General features: G+C 41.6%; 1 protein-coding gene across 2 annotated transcripts in view; it reads right to left on the bottom strand.

Annotated features, from left to right (window-relative positions):
* ston2 (stonin 2) overlaps positions 1 to 20,053 on the bottom strand; it is a 133,368-nt gene that overhangs the window by 109,777 nt on the left and 3,538 nt on the right. For both annotated transcript variants that reach the window (XM_067992043.1, XM_067992042.1), the window contains exons 2-3: positions 3,025 to 3,276; positions 2,042 to 2,269 (exon numbers count right to left, since the gene is read on the bottom strand). In XM_067992043.1, coding sequence (XP_067848144.1) covers positions 2,042 to 2,269; positions 3,025 to 3,115 — 319 coding nt within the window. In that variant the 5' untranslated portion in view covers positions 3,116 to 3,276. The remainder of the gene's footprint in view (positions 1 to 2,041; positions 2,270 to 3,024; positions 3,277 to 20,053) is intronic.

Consider the following 20,053-nt stretch of genomic DNA (forward strand, 5'->3'; position numbering starts at 1 on the left):
ATGCTGTTACAAGATTAGGGTCTGGTCTGCGCATCTTATATTTAAGGGCATGCTCATACTATAACTATACGATAGGGTAATCCAGAGATGTAACAACAGTAACCCTCTGCAATCTGAACTGGATATTTGTGTCTTTCACGTGCACTGTTGTTTTCATATCTTCACACTCTTCCCACGGAGAACAGTGTGAAGTCATGGAAGGATTCACAGAGTAATTAATAGTCTGACAGGCCGTGAACTGATCACTCTTTCTATGGTCATGACCATCTTTATACCAGCCGATAGGGTGGTTAGTCCTATATGGCAGAAGAGTTTTATGAGCTCCCACAACCCATATGATAATGGGGAGCCACCCACACCCAGTATCGCACTGGCTGTCAACCCAGACACGATTATCCTACTGGCTGTCAACCCAGCATTCAGAGCCAGAGCTGCAGTCTCCACTCGCTCAGACTGTCTGGAGCAGGGATCGAACCCTGCACCTTCTGACTCAGTTGCTACCACTAAGTCAAAGGCTCGCTGTGTGTGCTTCTTCAATCTCTTACGAATCAATGAACTAATTCATTTCACAGTAAGGTAAACACTCAGAACAGCGGTTATGATCAGACTGATTTAATTCAATCCATACAACTCATCTTCATGTAATAATACAAAATGAAGAACACGCCACGCTTACCCGCATCAATGAGTCACCTTACTTGACTTAAATAAGATGATTTCTAACTGTCCTCCAGCATTTCTAATCTCTTCGTTACAGCCTTTACTGCATCTGAATGCAACAAAGTCTTCCATTTCATCAACCTAACTGGCTGCCTAATTTCCTGTCTCTGTATCTTATCTTCCTTTTTCACAGTCAAAAAGGCACCCTCTGCCAAGCACCCAAGACCAGAACCTTGACAACAGAATCATGTAAGGTGTTTAGCGATTACCGAGATAATCTAATCAATTGCTTACAGCACATGATTTGTATCTCATTGAGACCCCAGTAGCTTATGGCCAACAGAAGGATCATATTGTTTTCAATAGTATTTTGTCTACTGTACATATATCCAAAAACCAGCTGGCATCTTGGACTTGTAAAAAATTTATCTCATCCATGCCTACAAAAGATGCCCTCAAATCTCATGGCATTCTTCACATTAGGATAGCATGTGCCTTTTTAAAGAGCTGATGGAAGGTTTTTAATGCGCGACTGCGCAATCCTATATATTTCACTTGTTCAATATTTGCTGCTGATGGTCAAATATATGCGAGGTTAGCTTATAAATGCAAATGCTGATTTAAGATGAATCTAGCTTGTTGGTAAGAGCTTGGATATTTCTCAAGATGGCTTGTAGGGTTCAACGTTGCCAGCTGGGCCAGCAAGTTAATTACCACCTGCCACTAGAAGCCTTTGACAGTCCCAATGCTTTGGTTGCAGAACTCACTGCAAGTAACAATTAAGAGTTAAATCAACTGTGAAGATTTACACGATTTAAGGGTCAAGATTGTTATCAGAAACAATACATCTACTGTGGTACAAGCCTAATTCTGCAGATACCCAAACAAAAGCAGCACAATTACCATGTTTAGTAGATCCATAAACTCCAAATGACGACTAAATATTTACTTTGAAAGTATTAGTTAAAAGGGGAAGGACAGTGTAGGAGAGTATTTTTTGTCTTTTTATGGAGCTAAATGTTTTAAATTTCACCACCACCACCAAGTAGACCTTTGAGTAGGGTCTCGTCCCTCCAAGGCCATTTTGCTGGTATAAATTCTGAAGATCCACCCCATGTCTCCCAGTGTAAGAAAACAGCCCTCACTACAGCATGGTTTCCTGAAGTTGGACAGCTCCAGTGCAGATCTCAGGCCAGTTTGAATTTGAATCCCCAAGCTTTCAAAAGGAGCTACAGAAATTAAGTGAAGAGTTTAAGAAAAAGCTAAGCAAATGCTAAAAGGAAAGAAATGCAAAACTACTGTCACTGCCAGCATTTGTTTTGGTAACAAATTAATAAGTCACAAAATTGTTTTCAATAACACTCATATTCTAATCACTAACCTGTTGACTGTGGGTGGAGTGGTGAAAGATTAGGCCATGGTTGGTCATCAAACTGGATCCATCCACTGGGCACTGACACTGATTCTGTTGGGCACACTGGGCTATGCTGGCTTCTTATTAAAGGACTACTTTGAATGGATGAAGAGGAATGTTGAACTGTATGGTCCAGATAATTATCATCTTCAAATAACGCAAATGAGACTGGAGGATATTTTCCGTGGTCTCCAACTGTAGGTCATAAAATTATTTTCACATTATCACAGAGTCTAGCATGCTTGGCTAATCCCATAATTACTCACATCAGACTTCAAACAAAGTTTTGCTTTAAAAGCAATTGCCCTCTCCACAGGAGCAACTCAAAGCTAGTATCAAAAAACTTAACTAATTATTTAGTGTTAAGCACTTTAAACCAAATAGAGGCTTAGACAAAAAAAAGGAAAAGAAAGGAACAATAACAACATTAAAAGGAAGACCATGTTCCAACACCAACCATGGATTACAATCTTTACTTTTATAAATTATAAAAATTAATGCAACCAGCCTGCCCCCTGCAAAAATAGTCTATATTTTCTCTATGACCTTCTCTAACTCAATAATGCATCAGAAGATAAAAATTAAATGCTTTTTTATACAAATAGTTGTTTTGTTTAAAACTATCAGTATAAATAAAATACATTCTGTGTATATTGGGCACCAATAATACCGTGCTGAAGTGTGATGTACAACTCTCAACCTATAATCTGTTAAAAGGTGAAATTCAGGTCAGTACTTGAAGCAAAAGTGCAGTTTTCTGCAGAAATAGCAAACCAGTTGATTTTATATGGACATGGGAATCCTGATTAAAACGGGACAGTTGAAACAGTGCCTACTGCAATGCTGCTGTACCTTTTCTGATATTTGAAAATTATAAAGGTTCTGTATTAAGATTATGTTTCTGACATATGAAATATCCCTTTCCAATGAAATCATTTAGATAATTTTACCTGCATCTCTTGCGTATGGTGTGCACTGTGCATCATCATTAAAGGAGACCCATTCTGATCTGTGGGTAGCGATTACATTAGTAGATAACATTGTTGTATCAAGTGCTCATAAATTTTTCAACGTGAAACCGCAGTAATACTGTGATAGGGTAGCAAAGTTGAAGGTTAGCTTTCATCCAAAGCAACTTCATCAATTTCCTTGGTAACTCCTTGATTTGGGAAACAATCATGGTACAAATCCACGAAATTTCACTGTTTTAAGAAAAACATAAAAAGCATTTAGTCATACAGTCAGTTAGGAAAAAAAGCACCAAATCACACAGCACTATCAGTGAATGCTTGATGTTACTTACCTAACAAACTTGTTCAAAGTCATAAACATACCAGGCAATGCACTTCAAAATGCATTTTTTTTAAATTTCAAGTCTAGCTTCCCCCTCTTATTTAGGCTCCAATGCAATGGTTGACTGGCAAACTGCTGCTGAGTATAATCTAAACTGCTGCAAATCTGAAATTTTATAACAAGAGCTATCTATATGCTTACCAGTGTATCTCTCTAGTGTAGTTTGTGCTCACGCTTTAGGATTTCAAATGTTTAGTCCAAGAAGGCCAGGAACACACATTTTGTACAGAATGTTACTCTGCAATAGAATCACAATGTTCTCCTCCAGTGACGTCACAAAGCTGGGGGTGGGAGGCGGGGAGTGCTGGCCATAGCCCATTGTTCCTAATCACATTGCCACTGGAACAAAACCCTCATGGTGTCACTGCAGGAGAAGCTTCAAACAATAGTTCTGCATCCAGATCGCCTCTCAGCAACAGATGTAAAAGAATAAAACACTGGAACAAGGGAAGATGGAGACATACCAGTAAGTGTAGATTAGCTCCCTTTAGAACACTACCATCTAAGACTGTGTGGCAGTCCATGTGAATAGCTTCCCTCACAGGGCTCCACAATAGTTGCTCATTTTTCCTGAACAATACTATATGTTTAGGCAAAGTACAAGACAGATTCATCTTTATCAAGGAACTTAAAAAAAATTCTTCCAACGGCAATAAAATAATGAGGGCTCCAGGGCTGCATAGATGGCCTCCCTCATTAGTAGGGTTATTGTAGCACGTGCTCCCCAACTTCCGCAAAATTTAACAACTTGTACTTTTATAGCACCTGTAATGTAATAAAACATTCCAAAGTGCTTCATAGAGTTGAAGATAATAACCAGACACCGAGCCACTGTGATGAACAAAGGCAAGATCAAAGAAGTAGGTTTTAAGGAGGCATTTGAAGGAAGGGAGAGAGGTAACAAGTTAGAGGGGTTTAGGGAGAGCTTTCCAGAGCGTGGAACCAAGACCGCTGAAGGCTGTCACTGAGGGTGGAGAGGAGGAGAGTACAAAGCAAACCAGGGTTGGAAGAGGTGTGTGCTCGAAGATTGGGCTGAAGGAAATTGCAGAGTCAGGGAGGGGTGAGGCCACGAAGGGATTTGTAAATGTGGACAAAGAATTTGAATTGATGGCATTGAGGGATGGAAAAACACACACACACACAGTCTGCAGAACGCAATGCGGTGCCAATGAATAAAAGTGAGAAATTTGAAAAAAAAACGAAGTTAACAAATCTAAAATCTTATGCCTATAACAACCCCACAAACAATACAATGTAATCTCTATGTTTCACATGAAATCATTCAAGTTGCATATTAAGTAAGATTATCGAACAAACTCAGCCTAGGGCATATATCGGGAATTTAACTCTTGGTCTCAGCACCTATTGAAGTATTGTTCTGATTTCTATTCTACTCTTGAAAGGATAGTCTTACACTTAGCAGTGCAGTGGTTAAGATCTCAGTGGTGCTGCCTCTATAGGTCAGTTGGTAAAGCCAATATTTAAATAATCCACATAGACCAAAGGGTCCCATGTTCAGTTTCTGGTTTTAGCTGAGCTACATAACTGTCTCAGCTGAAGTGGCAGTTGGAGTGCTACAGATAGCCTTGGGGCCTCTAGGCTCGGCAGAGGAAAAAAAAATCACCCCAGTGGTCCCACACCTGCTCATTGGTTAGTGACTCCTGCTGGAAGGAGTGCATGTGTGAATGTCAGATGAGGACAGGAGCAGGCTCAGCTGTGATGTCCTCCCCCACAGTGGTCTGCCAATATTCATTGTCCAGGTTCACAAATAAAGAATGGGCACGAGGCCGAGAAACCAGAAAGTGCCCAGGACCCATGGAATGCTACCCCCGCAAGAGGCAACTCCTCCAGGAGAGGTGGAGGAGAAAAGATTGTCAAATAAAGAAATTCTCATTTTAAACAACCGAGACCCCGAGTATGCTTCACTTGCTATGTCAATGTCCCAGCCAAGTCTAATGACCCACAAATCTGTTATTAACACTCTTCTGTAAGCTTGCTCCCCTGACAGCAACGTGTGTATTATTCCTATACTATAAAACAGAATAAAGTGATTGTGTTGCCAAATTATACAATACTACAGATCACAAATGGACTTAATATCAATAGCGACAGACACAACATATGACCATTGCATTCAATGGGATTTAACAAGCCTCACACAACAATATACGAAGTGCTGAGGCCACTTCTGAACAATAAACCCAACAATAATACATTGCATGTTGACAGCAAAAAAAGAAACAAAAATTGTAGCCAGATTTTTTACTACCTCATAAATGGATAAACAAGGGAATCTTATTTTAGACTATATATGGTGAAACAATAGTAAAGACACCTTGTGGTATAACACTTTTGTGGCTGTATTGCACAAAGACTCAGAACACATCTATAAATCAGTAACAAACCCTGGAACTTTCCTTCAACATGAAATGAACTTTGACAAAAATTTCCACACATTGTGGTATCTGTTTAATACAATTTACAGAGTAAGTTAAAGGCTAATGTAATTCAGAGGCTCTAATGAATCTCACGATTTATTAAGTCACGAGGACTTCTACCCACATTTAGGTTACAATTTGTAACAAGCTCTGAACATACTCTCATTCCTCGCAGTAAAAGGTTATTTTTATTACCAAAATGTTTACTAAAATACATGGATTCCTGGGAAGCTATAACTCAAGTTTTGTTTCATTTCATTTGACATTGTTTTAGAAATTACTGAATGTTTTAGACTGGACCTGTTTCACATGTATTTAGTTCACTGATGGAATTTTTGTCACTCCCGTATTCCAACAAATGTACGACAAAGGTAAATAAAAACTCACTGGGTGTCCAGGGGTTTAATTTTAGGGCAAGATTTTTCCCCTCCTTCATTCTTTCCTCTTCTGAAGATGCTGACTCATTTTGTGGTGCAATTTACAAGCGCCAGCAGCCCTTCAATATCTTAACTAAGTGGCTATTCTTTACATATAAGCCCAGAGAGTGAGCAATAGCAACTGTTTGAGCATGGGAGATACTACAGATAAGTCCAATCCAGTCCACACCCAACATCCACACAACTGCACTTTCCACAGCAGAACGGCAATCAAGAGTGAATAGTCTGGCAGATTTTCCCTTCCCAAGCCCCAGGGGCACAACTGTAGTGAACGCATTTTTTACCCTAGCTGAAATCAGCTAACTCAGGACAGGCCAAAGATCAAAACTCAGATCCTCCAGATCTGAATGTTCAGTGGTCAGTTGCATTATTAAACCAATCAGGGGAGCTCCTCATAACTGCTCCTTTAAAAGTAATGAAGTATTTTATTCCCTTTTTGTTTCTAATGTATCTTATAGTATCTTCATCCTTCCTGCTCCCAAAGCCACTCAAAATTGGTTGTTAAGATACATACAACAGTAATAGGGGTAATCGCCCCTATTACCCTGGGGTGCCGCAGGGCTCAGTGCTGGGGCCTCAACTATTTACAATATATATCAATGACTTGGATGAAGGAACAGAGTGTCTTGTGGCCAAATTTGCTGATGATACAAATATAGGTGGAAAAGCAAGTTGCGATGACGACACAAAGGGCTCGATTTTAGGAGCGTGTTTCCGGCGGGTTCCCAGCAGGGTGGCCCCGAAAATCCCGATCTCCGGTCACGTGACCGGATCGCGACGAAATCCCGGCCACTTCCGGGTACCGCGCTGACGTGCGGGGCTGCGCGCGCAAGCCCCGCTGGTGGGAATCCCGCAGGCAATTAAAGCCAGCGGGGTTCCACTTGAGAGTACTTACCTTGCTCGTTGTGGTCAGTTAATAAGCTGAAGCAGCTGTCAAAAGAGGAAGTGTGGGATTTTAGGTTCAAGGCAGTGAGTTTCCCACACTGGGGGAAACAGTCTCCCTCCAACCAGGCGTGTTGCAGCCAGCAGCCTGTGGCAGGTGCCAAGGTGCGCTCCACGGGGGAGAGCCCTCACCCACGCAGGAGGCCACCGCGTCACATAGGGCAACCCCTGCCCTCCACCACCCCCCGCCAAGCCAGAGGACAGACCAACACGAAACCGCAGCCCCAGTCCGAGGAACCACACACCTACCCTGCACAACCCCTCAGACCAACACCTGCCAGATGGGTGGTGTGTGGAGACCCTCGGAGGACGAAGAGCATGACCAGCACCAGCAGCCTCGCAGTCCACGCCGTCCGCCGCAGGGACGTGGATCCCCCCAACACGGTGTTGTTACACGCCCACCTGCACAGCAGGAGGGAGGGCTACCGCAGAGAGAGACGCGTCGCAGGGGGCACTACCCTCGCCACAGGGTCCACAGACCGAGGCGCAGCTCCCCGGACCTCTCCGAGCAGCAGTGCACAGGGAGGCGCAGATTCACTCGACATGTAGTCGTGGAGATCTGCAGCCTCTTTCATGCCGAGCTGCTCCTGGCTGGCCCCAGCACCAACTGCTTACCTGTCGCTGGCAAAGTCACCACTGCCCTCCACACCTTCTCCTCCGCGTCCTTCCAGGGTGCAGCCGGCTACACCGCCGATGTCTCTCAGTCGTCTGCGCGGACGAGCCCTGCAAATACACCTGCACCTACTCTGCAGTAACACGATGGGTGGCATCAGTGGTGGGTCCTCATAGTGATACCCAGGAGCGGGCATTATTGGACACAACGGACAGGATTCGCGGAGACATGGCAGTGGTGGTGTCAATATAATGTGTGCTGTTTGTTGCTCTGAAATTCAATATGGGTAACACCCATGACAAACCCTCAGACACCCTTGTGCACCCCCTTCATGCTGATGAGACGTTTGCCTTACGCTGCCTACTGCACATATGTGATGCATGCCCTGTGGCTGCAGCACAGGTGGTGGCAGGTTGAGTGAGGCTGGCCGTGAGGGAGATGCACGAGAGGGTGAGTATGGGATGGAGCAATGAGATTGTATGAGGAGTGGGTTGCGTGTTAGTGGCAGGGTGAGTACTGGCGAGGTGAGTAGGTGGAGGTAAGATGAGGATGGGGTGTGAGTGGGTATGAAGGGTGATGTGACAGAATAGTGTTGGCGGTGCCGAAGGAGATGTGGGGTGGGGGCAGTGTTGTGGCAGACGGAGTGTAGGGGAAAGACTTCGTGTTCTCACTGCGGCTGACCTACTGCGGTCATTGCAGCGCCTCCTGCACTGTATGCAGGTGGGCGATATGTTGGTGGCGCAGGTGACCCCCTCTGCCACCTAGAGCCAGGCCTTCTTGGTGGCAGAGGCAGGCCGCTTCCTCCCACCCGCCGGGGGGAAGATCTGTGTCCTCCCCCTCCTCCTCACCCCATCTGATGATACCTGGGGTGAGGCATCATTAAACTGGGAGCAGCCTTCCCCCTGGGCTGCTCCATGCTGCAATTTGTCCCATTGGTTGCAGCATCTGTCAGTGGAGGACTGCCCCTTTAACTAGAGAGCCTCCAGCTGACAGATCGTACTGCGCATGCGCAGCCCGACCGACGCGCAGGCCAGCGCCGTGGACCCCGGAGGAGCAGGTAATTGATTCCTATTAGTGGGTTGCCTGCTACAATCGCGTGGGCAACCCACTAATTTCGCCGAGCGTGTTGACCACGCTCCCGGAGGACCACCCGCTGGGAACCCGCAGGCCTGCTAAATTCGGGCCCAAAGTGTCTGCAAAGGGATATTGACAGGTTATGCGAATGGGCAAAAATTTGGCAGATGGAATATAATGTGGGAAAATGTGAATCATCCACTTTGGTAGGAAAAATAAAAAAGCAAAATATTATTTGGAGAAATACTACAAAATGCTGCGGTACAGAGGGATCTGGGTGTCCTCGTACATGTAACTCAAAAAGTCAACATACAGGCGCAGTAGGTAATCCGGAAGGCAAACGGAATATTGGCCTTTATTTCATGGGGGATGGAGTATAAAAGCAGGGAAGTCATGCTACAACTGTACAGGGTGCTGGTGAGACCACACCTTGAGTACTGCGTACAGTTCTGGTGCCCTTATTTAAGGAAGGACATACTTGCATTGGAGGCAGTTCAGAGAAGGTTCACTAGGTTGATTCCGGGTATGAAAGGGTTGTCTTATGAGGAAAGGTTGGGTCTATACTCATTGGAGTTTAGAAGAATGAGAGGAGACCTTATTGAAACATACAAGATTCTGAGGAGACTCAATAGGATAGATGCTGAGAGGATGTTACCCCTCATCGGGGAATCTAAAACTAGGGGGCATAGTCTCAGAATAAGGGGTCACCCGTTTAAGTCGGAAATGAGGAGGAATTTCTTCTCCCAGAGGGTTGTTAATCTTTGGAATTCTTCACCCCAAAAAGCTGTGGAGGCTGAGTTATTGAATACATTCAAGGCTGAGTTAGACAAATTTTTGATCAGCAAGGGAGTTAAAGGATATGGGGAAAAGGCAGGAAAGTGGAGTTGAGGTAAAAATCAGATCAGCCATGATCTCATTGAATGGCGGAGCAGGCTCGAGGGGCCGAATGGCCTACTCCTGCTCCTATCTCTTATGGTCTTATGATGGCGAAGCTCCTTCATTCCTTTCCCCACACAGGCAAGGCTAAAACCACTTTTACATTGTGGCTAGGGTTCTGCAAGAGCGACACTCAGGCAGAGTTGCAACTTTGAGCGCCCATTCTCCCTTTTACAGCACACTTGTGTTGCCCATTCCTATTGTGGGACCAATGTAAAGAGGCACTTGTTTTCTGCGCCTGTGAGCTCTGCTCTCGGGACTCAAAGTTGGGTGCAAAGCATCTTTGGAGGCATGGAATTTGTCCTGCTTGTATTAATGTGTGCTGTCAGCAGCAAGATCTTTGAGCTTTGCACATGTTGAATGTAAAGTTGTCTTGTGATCACTCAGCTTCTGAGAAAACTGCAAGAATGAGCCAGCATTCCACCACTCCATGCAGTGCTGCATTTGTACTCCACTGTGCTGTTGCCTCATGGATGCATTTTCTTTTTAAACTTGTGATGAGTGTTTTTTCAAAAAATGACTGCAATTTAAGGCTGTAGTAGTAAATTTTTGGCCCAAGGATTACAGAATTGCTTGAGTGTGCATTACAGGGTCCAAAGCAGGAGGGTGTGTTCATTATTGTATTCTCAAAATTACTGCTGAAACACATGGCAATAGCTTATCTTATAGATCAAAACTGCAATCAGTAATTTGGTTAACAGTAATTCTGGAGATACTTTTTTAAAAATCTATTCACTCACTTGGACAGGCTTTTAATAGCAGCGGATAATCTGTGGTAACCATATAGTACTGTCTGGTTATTTATTGAAGACTATTTACCCTTTGTGTCGTGAAAACATTCTCTCACAATCTTCCTTCAGACAACCACATGCATTATAATTTCAGACTGAAATCTTCAATATGCACTGTGACATTCTCAAACATTGAAAGGAGAAAGAAAGTCTTCGGGTTGGGGGGGGAGTGAGGGTTGGGTTATTGTTCAAAGTGCAACCCCCCATTATGTTGTGAAAAAACTGTTGGAGAACACCCTAGCGGCTCAGAGCAACATCATTGAAAACAAGGAAATGTAACATAGATCCAGCTAACAGCTGATCCAGAGACGACTCCAGGAAACCATTCTACCACCTGAATACTTCAGGTCGGGTCAGGATTGCATGTTTGCTCAGCTAAACAAATTTCAGGCAAAATATGTTTGGTACTTTCTGAACTTCAGAAGATTGTTTAAATTTTGCATGATAAAACCAAATAAAATCAGAAGGCCTTAACATAAGAAAGGGAGATCAAATATGGTTTCTGAATAAATAAGTGTTTCATGTATGCAATAGCTACACACAATTTATAATTACCAAAACTCAATTTATTGTACTTTTAAGTTACATAAGTACCAAATTAACTTTGCAGTTTCTAAATTATACAAAGTCTGTCGTAAAATGCAAGTTTCAAAATGTCAGGTTGCACAGAATATTTCTTCAGTTTTAGAATGTGACCAGAATCAATAAAAGGTAATCTTTTGTCAAAAGGAAAACGCCTATGGTGAAATTAAAACAGGCAACTAAACCATCTATAGCTTTTTAAACAAACAAAAATATTAGCTCCAAACCCAGGAAATGACCTCTCATTCTTACCTCAACGCATCTGTGTAAACAAGTGTTATATATCATTTTCCTGCCAACAAAGATAGTTCATGTGATTTATAGGGCAAGTCAAAAAAGTTATTTTGCATTATATAAAAAGGCAAGGTTTCCCAGGGAAGAAACTGAAAAGCTTTTGTGATATGAAACAGATCCAATTTTGGTTTTCATCGTTCTTTTTCTAAATGCCCTTAAGGGGGTCATTTAATAATTTTCCAACTTTTCACAAATGCAAAATTGATAGCTTTTTTCTTGGCCCAACATCCAAAAAAGGCAGATCAAAAGAAAGAAGTGTGCTTCCAGCAGCTGAAATCAGTGCGAGTCTATTGGCTTGCTCCGCGGCCACAGGTGCGAGGTCTTCAGGTTGCACGCCAAATCCACCAGTCAAACTTTCAATCAGTCTGTTCTTGGCAAGTCTGTTATTAAAGATGGCATATCCTAGATATACTAGAGTACTTCAGCCCAGGGAAACAGTGCATTTAATGATGCACCCACCGTAACTTCTGTATGTGGAATATGGAGGAACATTGGCAATGAAGTGGTGGATAAGCCTTTGTGCAACACCTTCCTTTCTTCAATCATTTCTATGGTCATTTGCAATTATTTTTACAAAATCTAAATTGTATTTGAACATTGTAAGTGATCCCTTAGAGAAATTTTGCATTAATTTTCTCTAAGTGTTTGCAATACAGTAAAAAAAATCTGTGCCCTAAATACACAAGAGAAAAAGGCAATTATAAAGGAGTATCACAATTGAGAAGTTCAAACAGCATCATAGTTCACATGCTGCTGAGTGACTTTGGTTGCCTGCTATTCATTGAAGTAGCAAGTATATTGAGCTTGACAAATATTAACAAATATACAAATACATCACAAGTGTTATCATAGAATCATAGAAAGTTACGGCACAGAAGGAGGCCATTTGGCCTATTGTGTCTGTGCCGGCCAAAAAAGAACTATCCGGCTTAATCCCACTTTCCAACACTTGGTCCGTAGCCCTGTAGGTTACGGCACTTCAAGTGCACATCCAAGTACTTTTTAAAATGAGTTGAGGGTTTCTGCCTCTACCACCCAGTTCCAGACCCCCACCACCCTCTGGGTGAAAAAATTTCTCCTCAGCTCCCCTCTAATCCTTCCACCAATTACTTTAAATCTATGCTCCCTGGTCACTGACCCCTCTGCTAAGGGAAGTCGGTCCTCCCTATCCACTCTATCTAGTCCCGTCATAATTTTATATACCTCAATTAAATCTCCCCTCAGCCTCCTTTGTTCCAAAGAAAATAACCTCAGCCTATCCAATCTTTTCTCATAGCTAAAATTCTCCAGAGCTGGCAAATTCCTCGTAAATCTCCTCTGTACCCTCTCTGGTGCAATCACATCTTTCCTGTAATGTGGTGACCAGAACTGTATGCAGTACTTAAGCCATGGCCTAAACAATTATATTTAATGTAAGATGTTTGACATAAAAGAGTAACACTGCAGCAGTTTATAAATATTACGTGTATTTCAAGATTTTACTTTAGTTCCCACCCAGAGTCCTTTATCTAAGTTTTTACTTTTTTATGGTCACTATAAATACCCTGCACTTTGAGCTACCTCAGACACAGTCTACTCTTAATAATTCTTTGCACAGAATTTTTTTTGAATTATCAAACAATTTAAATTAAGCAGTGTAGATAACACACTGAGAATTTAGTGCTCAAAGATATTGAATTTTGAGCAGTAGACTCTCAGTACATGCACTGCATACCATAGGCAACAGAAGAAATAACCTTTACAAAACCAGAGATACTATCCAGGATGAAGGTTCTTTTTTCAATGAGACAATGTTACATTGTGACGATGGGATCAGATTTGGCTGCCATGCTTCCTATCAGTTACTCCACGTTTTTCCAAGTAAATGGAGCTGTAATGTTAGATAGAGCTAGATTATTTTTCTTTGCATTAATGAAGATTCTAGTTCATCCAATAAATTCTCCTGTGACCAGGACAACAAACATTGTTCCATTTTCAGGAATACAAGGTCATAAAAACTTAAAATTTCCAGCTGTAAAACAAACAATAAAATCTGTAGAGCTGCCCCATCATAATCCATCTGTCGGTTCAAGTTTTGATCAGTGGAATCTTAAGTCACAAGGGACTCGAGAAAAAAGTCATTTTTAAAACAAAATATTAAAAATCTATGTTTTATTTTTAATTTCTTATCAGTTGCAGTATACGAAAATGCACTTCAGAAAGCATCCTCTAGTACCCAAACTGCAGCACACGCACCACTTTTATCTGCCAAAGCAAGATTTATAACAAGTCCAAAACAGGAAACATAAGTTTGTTGCCCTTAACTCCAGGCCATTTGTTTAACAGCAGGTGGAACTTCCCAAAGGAATAATTATTATTCTATAGAATCCTCTGAACAGAAATATTTACTTATTAGAAGGTATTCATGCCGCTAAACAGAAATATAAAAAATCTTTATGAATAAAACTAGCCCCAGGACAACAACTCACTTGAAGTAGTTTGTTTCCATTAGCCAAGGCCCGCTGAGTGTCATTCAACCTCACTTCCTTCCATTAGCCAAGCACAAGGCTACATGTCACTCAACCTCACTTGCTTATGTTGGACTAGCCCCAGCACTGCTATCACTCAACCTCACACTTCCATTGGATGAGCCCTGTGCTGCATGTCATGCAAGCTGATCCCTACCATTTACTAAGCCACAGGCCTCGTGTCACTCAACTTTGCTGTCCAAATTGCCTATCAGTCAACCTCACTCTCTTCCATTAATTGGACCTCAGGGCTTGGGATTACTCAAATTACATAGAATGTACAGCACAGAAACAGGCCATTTGGCCGAACAGGTCCATGCTGGTGTTTATGCTCCACACGAGCCTCCTCCCTCCCGGTTGGTCAAACCGAGAATGTGGCACTCAAGCTCACTTGCTGTTGACCAAGTTGCAGAGAACCATGCCACTCAACCTTACATGTAAACAGAGTCCCAGGGCTGCACCCTACTCAACATTGCTCATTTTTATTGGTCAAGACCCAGGACTCCATGCCACTTGACTTTTCATAATTGTCAACTGACCTCATTTGCCTCAATCGGTTAAGACCCAAGGCTGTGCATCAGTCAGCCTTGATCACTTCCATTAGTAAAGTGCCATCAGTTCTCTACTAGACATAGCGAAGCATTTCATCACGAGGGAGAGAAGCCACACACCATCCACCCCACCCGCAGTCTCCCAAAATCTGCTTCATCTCACCCGAGAGAAACACAGAGAAACAATGACAGCAGTCACAGAGAAATCCATAACCTAGATTCCCACACCTCCCAAAAGGAAGGCATGCAGTGGCAAGAAGCCTTAACAGAGAAAAATGAAGATCAAAACAAAAACCTAAAAGAAAAAGACCTCCCAAAGTAAGAATGGCTTCATTTTAGAACTATAGAAGTTTACAGCAGTCTTTGTTTATATTCAGCCGTTCATATCTGTGCTGGCTCTTTGATAGAGCAATCCAAAACTAATCCAACTGTCCTGCTCTCTCCCCGTAGCCGTGTATCTTCCTCTGCTTCAAACTTTTATCCAATTTTCCCTTAAACGATCTCTGTCTTAACCACTCCCTGTCGCAAACCAGTCTATGCTCCAACAACCTATTGCATAAAGAAATTTCTCCTAACCTCTCTCCTCAGTTTCTTAGTGACAATTTTAAACGGATGTCCCTTCATTGCTAAGTCTCTTTTTACTCAGGCTATGCTCCTGTATAAATGTGTCCCATGTGCTGTGTAATATTTAAAGTTATTTTAAAAATTTTAATTATTAAATATCTACCTATGTTATTAAAAAGTTAGCATAGGGCACGTATTTCCTATACATAAATTCAATTTCCACAAACCCCAATTCCCATTGCTATGCTTTTCTGCTAATAATGTTTACCATTATCAGGATTTCCCATTCAATTTTGCTATATCAACTTCAAAACGTAGTCAGGCTCTGACATCTCTTTCCAATCGCCATTGCCACCTTGTATGCAAAGGAATTTATATTTACGAACTGATCAGGATGAGGCAATGCCTCAAATAAAGAGCATAAAAATGTATTTGCTTTTGGAACAGAACATATACTTTCAATTACACTCAATGTATTTATGAATTTATTCATTTGCTAAACTGAGTACATCTTGATCGAAGATCATTTTTTTTATCCCCACTGCTATCTTGTTCAGGTAATGCAGCATTGGGCACTGCAATTACAGTCTACCAGTGATAATTTAAAGGCATTTTTTGAATTATCCAGTAACTCAATTTAAGCAATTGCATTAAAATGGCACTGGAGGCTTTTTTATTTTGCTCAGTTCAAAATTGAATTATGTGGCTTCGAAGTAACATTAGTAGATTGTATTTAACAAGGTGTTGTCTACCTACATTATGCATTTTAGTTTAATATTTTTAACTCACTACCAGTTATAGTAGATAACACAAGTGATAATACTGTCATTCAATCCTGGCCACAAAATCTCTATTTAGTCTCTTATTTTAGTGGATTTAAGCGAAGTGAACTAAAACATTACTTAACATTGTGTTTTGTGTCAATATTCACCAGTAATGGTAACAGTGCAATAGCAAAAATGCTAAAATACAATTTACAAACTGATGTTAAAAAGGAGCACTAAGATGTCCTAAAATAATACTGAAAACAAGGTGACAGTCGAACACAGACTGGGGGTCATTTGGACTTTGGGTGATAATGTAAAACGGCCGATATCAGATCAGCCGCCCGTTAAACATCTCTCCCAATTTTAATTTCCATTGACTTCAAATTTGTTCAACACATGATTGCCCAGAACCCATCAAACTAAGATACAATCCTATACAGAGGATGCGAAAGAAGAATGACATTTCTAAAAGGAACATAAGCAGCAGTAAACCACATAAAAAGAACAGGTGCTAGATGGAAAAACATGCTAAACTTATCACTGCATAAATGATGAAGCAAGGTGATGTGACAAAGGGTGAGAAGATGGTAATATTTCACGTGGAAAAAAATGACAAGCACAGGGTGCTGAAACCCCTAATAACTACTTAATGACATTGACACTAAATAGTTATCAGAGGTTTGAGCTGCATGACTATACATCTACAAAACACTCAAGTTGCAAGGAGCACCATTAGTTCACTAAAAGTAATTTCTACTTTTTCTACAAACCCATTCACCTTATGAGAAAGGTACCAATCCTCAAACTAATTGTTTGTGACAGAGGAATCCTATGTTATCTGGCAAAAGAAATAGACAAGTTTTTTTTTGAGAGAGTGTGGATAAAAATTTATGATCCTAGTATCATGTATCACAGGTTAGAGATTAAACTCATTTTCTTTGCTGGCAGGACACCCGATACCACAAATCCCCAAGTCAGGAATACAGACGAAATAGCTGACAAAAAACCCCTAGCCCACAGCAAAAATGTGAAAAGCCTGTAAAATAATCCTGCACCCACAAGCAGAACACAGAGCATTCTCTAGATCCAACGGACCACAGGTCTGTTGCCAAATTTGCTGAGCCCTCTTTGGCATATTAGTGTCAAATTCAAGTCCTAAAAAAGCCATTGATCAGGTCAAAGGGAATCTGGGTTCGGTAATTGAGACTGCACTTCCATCATTATAATAGAACACCCACCCCTGAGAAGCAGAAAGGCTGTCCTGCTTCTTACTGATTCTAGCTTTGGAGCCACTGGTATCAACTATCAAGTGTGATCCCAGCGCCAGGCATCACAGATCAGAGGTCATGCATAATACAATATGCCAATAATATTCTGCTTTTTGTAAGCTACAGGATTCAGATGGTTCAAAAGTGACAATTAAGAAAAGACTGAGAAAGTTTTCACCCCCAGCTTCTCTCTCAGGTCGCTCAAACGGGAGTCTTCCTTCCTTCCACTGCATAGATCCCACATACCAATTCCCATTCATTTAAGAGTCACGATTCTCATAGTACACTTAACCCAGCTGAAAACGTATGTACTGCAGACCTGAAGATTGAAAAACATAGTCTGGTACTTGCGCTGTATCCTCCATGCAGTTTTGATGACTTGTTAACTGATATTGTCATCATGAGGTATATTCCTAGGTGTTTGCCTAACCGGAGGGTTCCCTCCCAGTCGGGGAACACTTCAGCAGTCAAGGACATTCAGCCACCGACCTTCGGGTAAGCGTACTCCAAGGCGGCCTTCGAGACACACGACAACGCAAAATCGTCGAGCAGAAATTGATAGCCAAGTTCCGCACCCATGAGGACGGCCTCAACCGGGATCTTGGGTTCATGTCACGCTACACGTTACCCCACCAGCGAACAAATGTTATCTGTTTTTAATATAACGGGTCAGTTGCTGTCTTTTCTATGTTTCTACCTCTCTATCTCTGTTTTTTTGTTTTTTTTTGGTGATTTGTATATTCAGAGAACTTGTAGGTAACACCTGTCTGTCTGCACACTGATTGCCTTGGCAACGGGCAGTTGAAAAAACTGTCTGTAATCACCAGGCATTGTTCTGTGATTTATAAATGCGATTTCATTTCGAGGATTTCATTTCCAACAACGTTCACCTGAGGAAGGAGGAAGTCTCCGAAAGCTTGTGAATTTAAAATAAAATTGCTGGACTATAACTTGGTGTTGTAAAATTGTTTACAATTGTCAACCCCAGTCCATCACCGGCATCTCCACATCATGCCTAACCTGTAAGAGCCTTTCACCTCTAATGGGCGTACTATCAAAGGGTAGGTATCCTGCTAGACAAGCAGTTCTCTCAAAAATTATTACCTATGCTTCTTTTGGCATAAAAGCCTTGAGATAGCTTCTCGTCCTTAATTCATTCAATTGAACCATATTTCCAGGCAGCTGCGGTAAGACAAAACTTCATGCGCAGACCCATGCATTTAGGCAAATGTTCATCAAAAAGCTCCATTTAAAAGACTCTGAGTATTTAAACAAATATTTAAATTATCAGAGAAACTATGCATTACATTGCTATTAATTTATTTTGCATCTGTATCAATTTGCATTAAATCCGACTGAATGATGTCAGTTTTTGTAGAGTTCAGGTGTGTACAGTGAGCATCCCGTATATCATTCCAGTATGCAATTCAAAGCATATTAGTCCTGTGGCACATGAATTCATTCACTCCACATGAGGTTTATAAGTTTTGGATCACAGAAGATGCAGGCCTGACTTTGGAAGCTGCCTTGTTGCTGTGAACATAATATTGTGTTGGGCGAAGCCCAAATTGCAACACCTCCTAATATATTCGGAATAAAGTCAAATCTCACTTTGACTCATCTCCTAGTGGAATTGGAGTAGATTGCTGCTGAGGAGATAAACAGAACTAAAGCTAACAATAATGGGTAAGTAATTTATCCAGCTCTGGAGGAAAGAGAAAGAATACATGCAAAGGGGTGGGGTGGGCAACAGACAGAACTACTAAAACTCAAAGTGGACACAACGCATTACTTGCTCCATTTGGAGCTTGTTTTACACTTCACTTTTTAGAAGCTAAAGCCTCCTGACATCAGTGTTTCACAGTTTGCACAACAGATTATTTTATTGAGGCACATTTTATCGAGGCACATTTTATCATAATTCAAAAGGTATTTGAAGCTCATTCCTATAGAATTTACTACTTTAAATCAAAGTACTCTGCAAAACATGCTGGCTAGAATATAGCTAGTTTACCTCAGAACATCAACAAAACATTGGCTGTACATTGAGATTGTAAAGAAAAGTGATACAGGACACGGCTGTAGTTGGTGAGTGCCACTGATTTCCCATTTTATCATATTATAATGAGTTGCAAGCAGGAGTTGATAACAGTTGGTTCTATTTGGTTACCAGTCATGTATACATGCACAGTTGTACTTCTTGTATTTTATTCCTTCAGCTATAGTTTTGTGAAAGTACTAGGACATTGACAACTTGTGTACTAGGTTCACCTTGCAGAAACTCAGAGGGAAGTATACTCAACTGAACAGTGACATAAACTCACCTGATATAAAGATAGATGTTTATGTTTACTGGTGTGTTTCAATTCACCTTTTGATATTATGGCTAGCAACTCCCCATTCACATAACTTGAGCTGAAATTTCATGTCATCCCATTAGGAACATTTCTACACAAGATTTCTGCTCCCATGCTTTCTTTAAAAAGCAGCATTAAATAAACATCATAGAACCATAGAAAAGATACAGCACAGAAGGGGGCCATTCGGCCTATCGTGTCCGCGCCGGCTCGAAGAACAACCAGGTGCCTATTCTGATCCCACCTTCCAGCACTCGGTCCATAGCCCTGCAGCTTACAGCACTTTAGGTGCAGGTCCAGGGATTTTTTAAAAGAATTGAGGGTCCCTGCCTCTACCACCAATTTGGGCAGCGAATTCCATACACCCACCACCCTCTGGGTAAAAATGTTTTTCCTCATGTCCCCTCTAATCCTTCCGCCAATCAACTTAAATCTATGTCCTCTAGTTCTTGAACTCTCCTGTCTACTCTATCTGGGCCCCTCATAATTTTGTACACCTCAATCA

This window comes from Heptranchias perlo, chromosome 10 (genome assembly GCF_035084215.1).
Source record: "Heptranchias perlo isolate sHepPer1 chromosome 10, sHepPer1.hap1, whole genome shotgun sequence".
NCBI lineage: Eukaryota > Metazoa > Chordata > Chondrichthyes > Hexanchiformes > Hexanchidae > Heptranchias > Heptranchias perlo.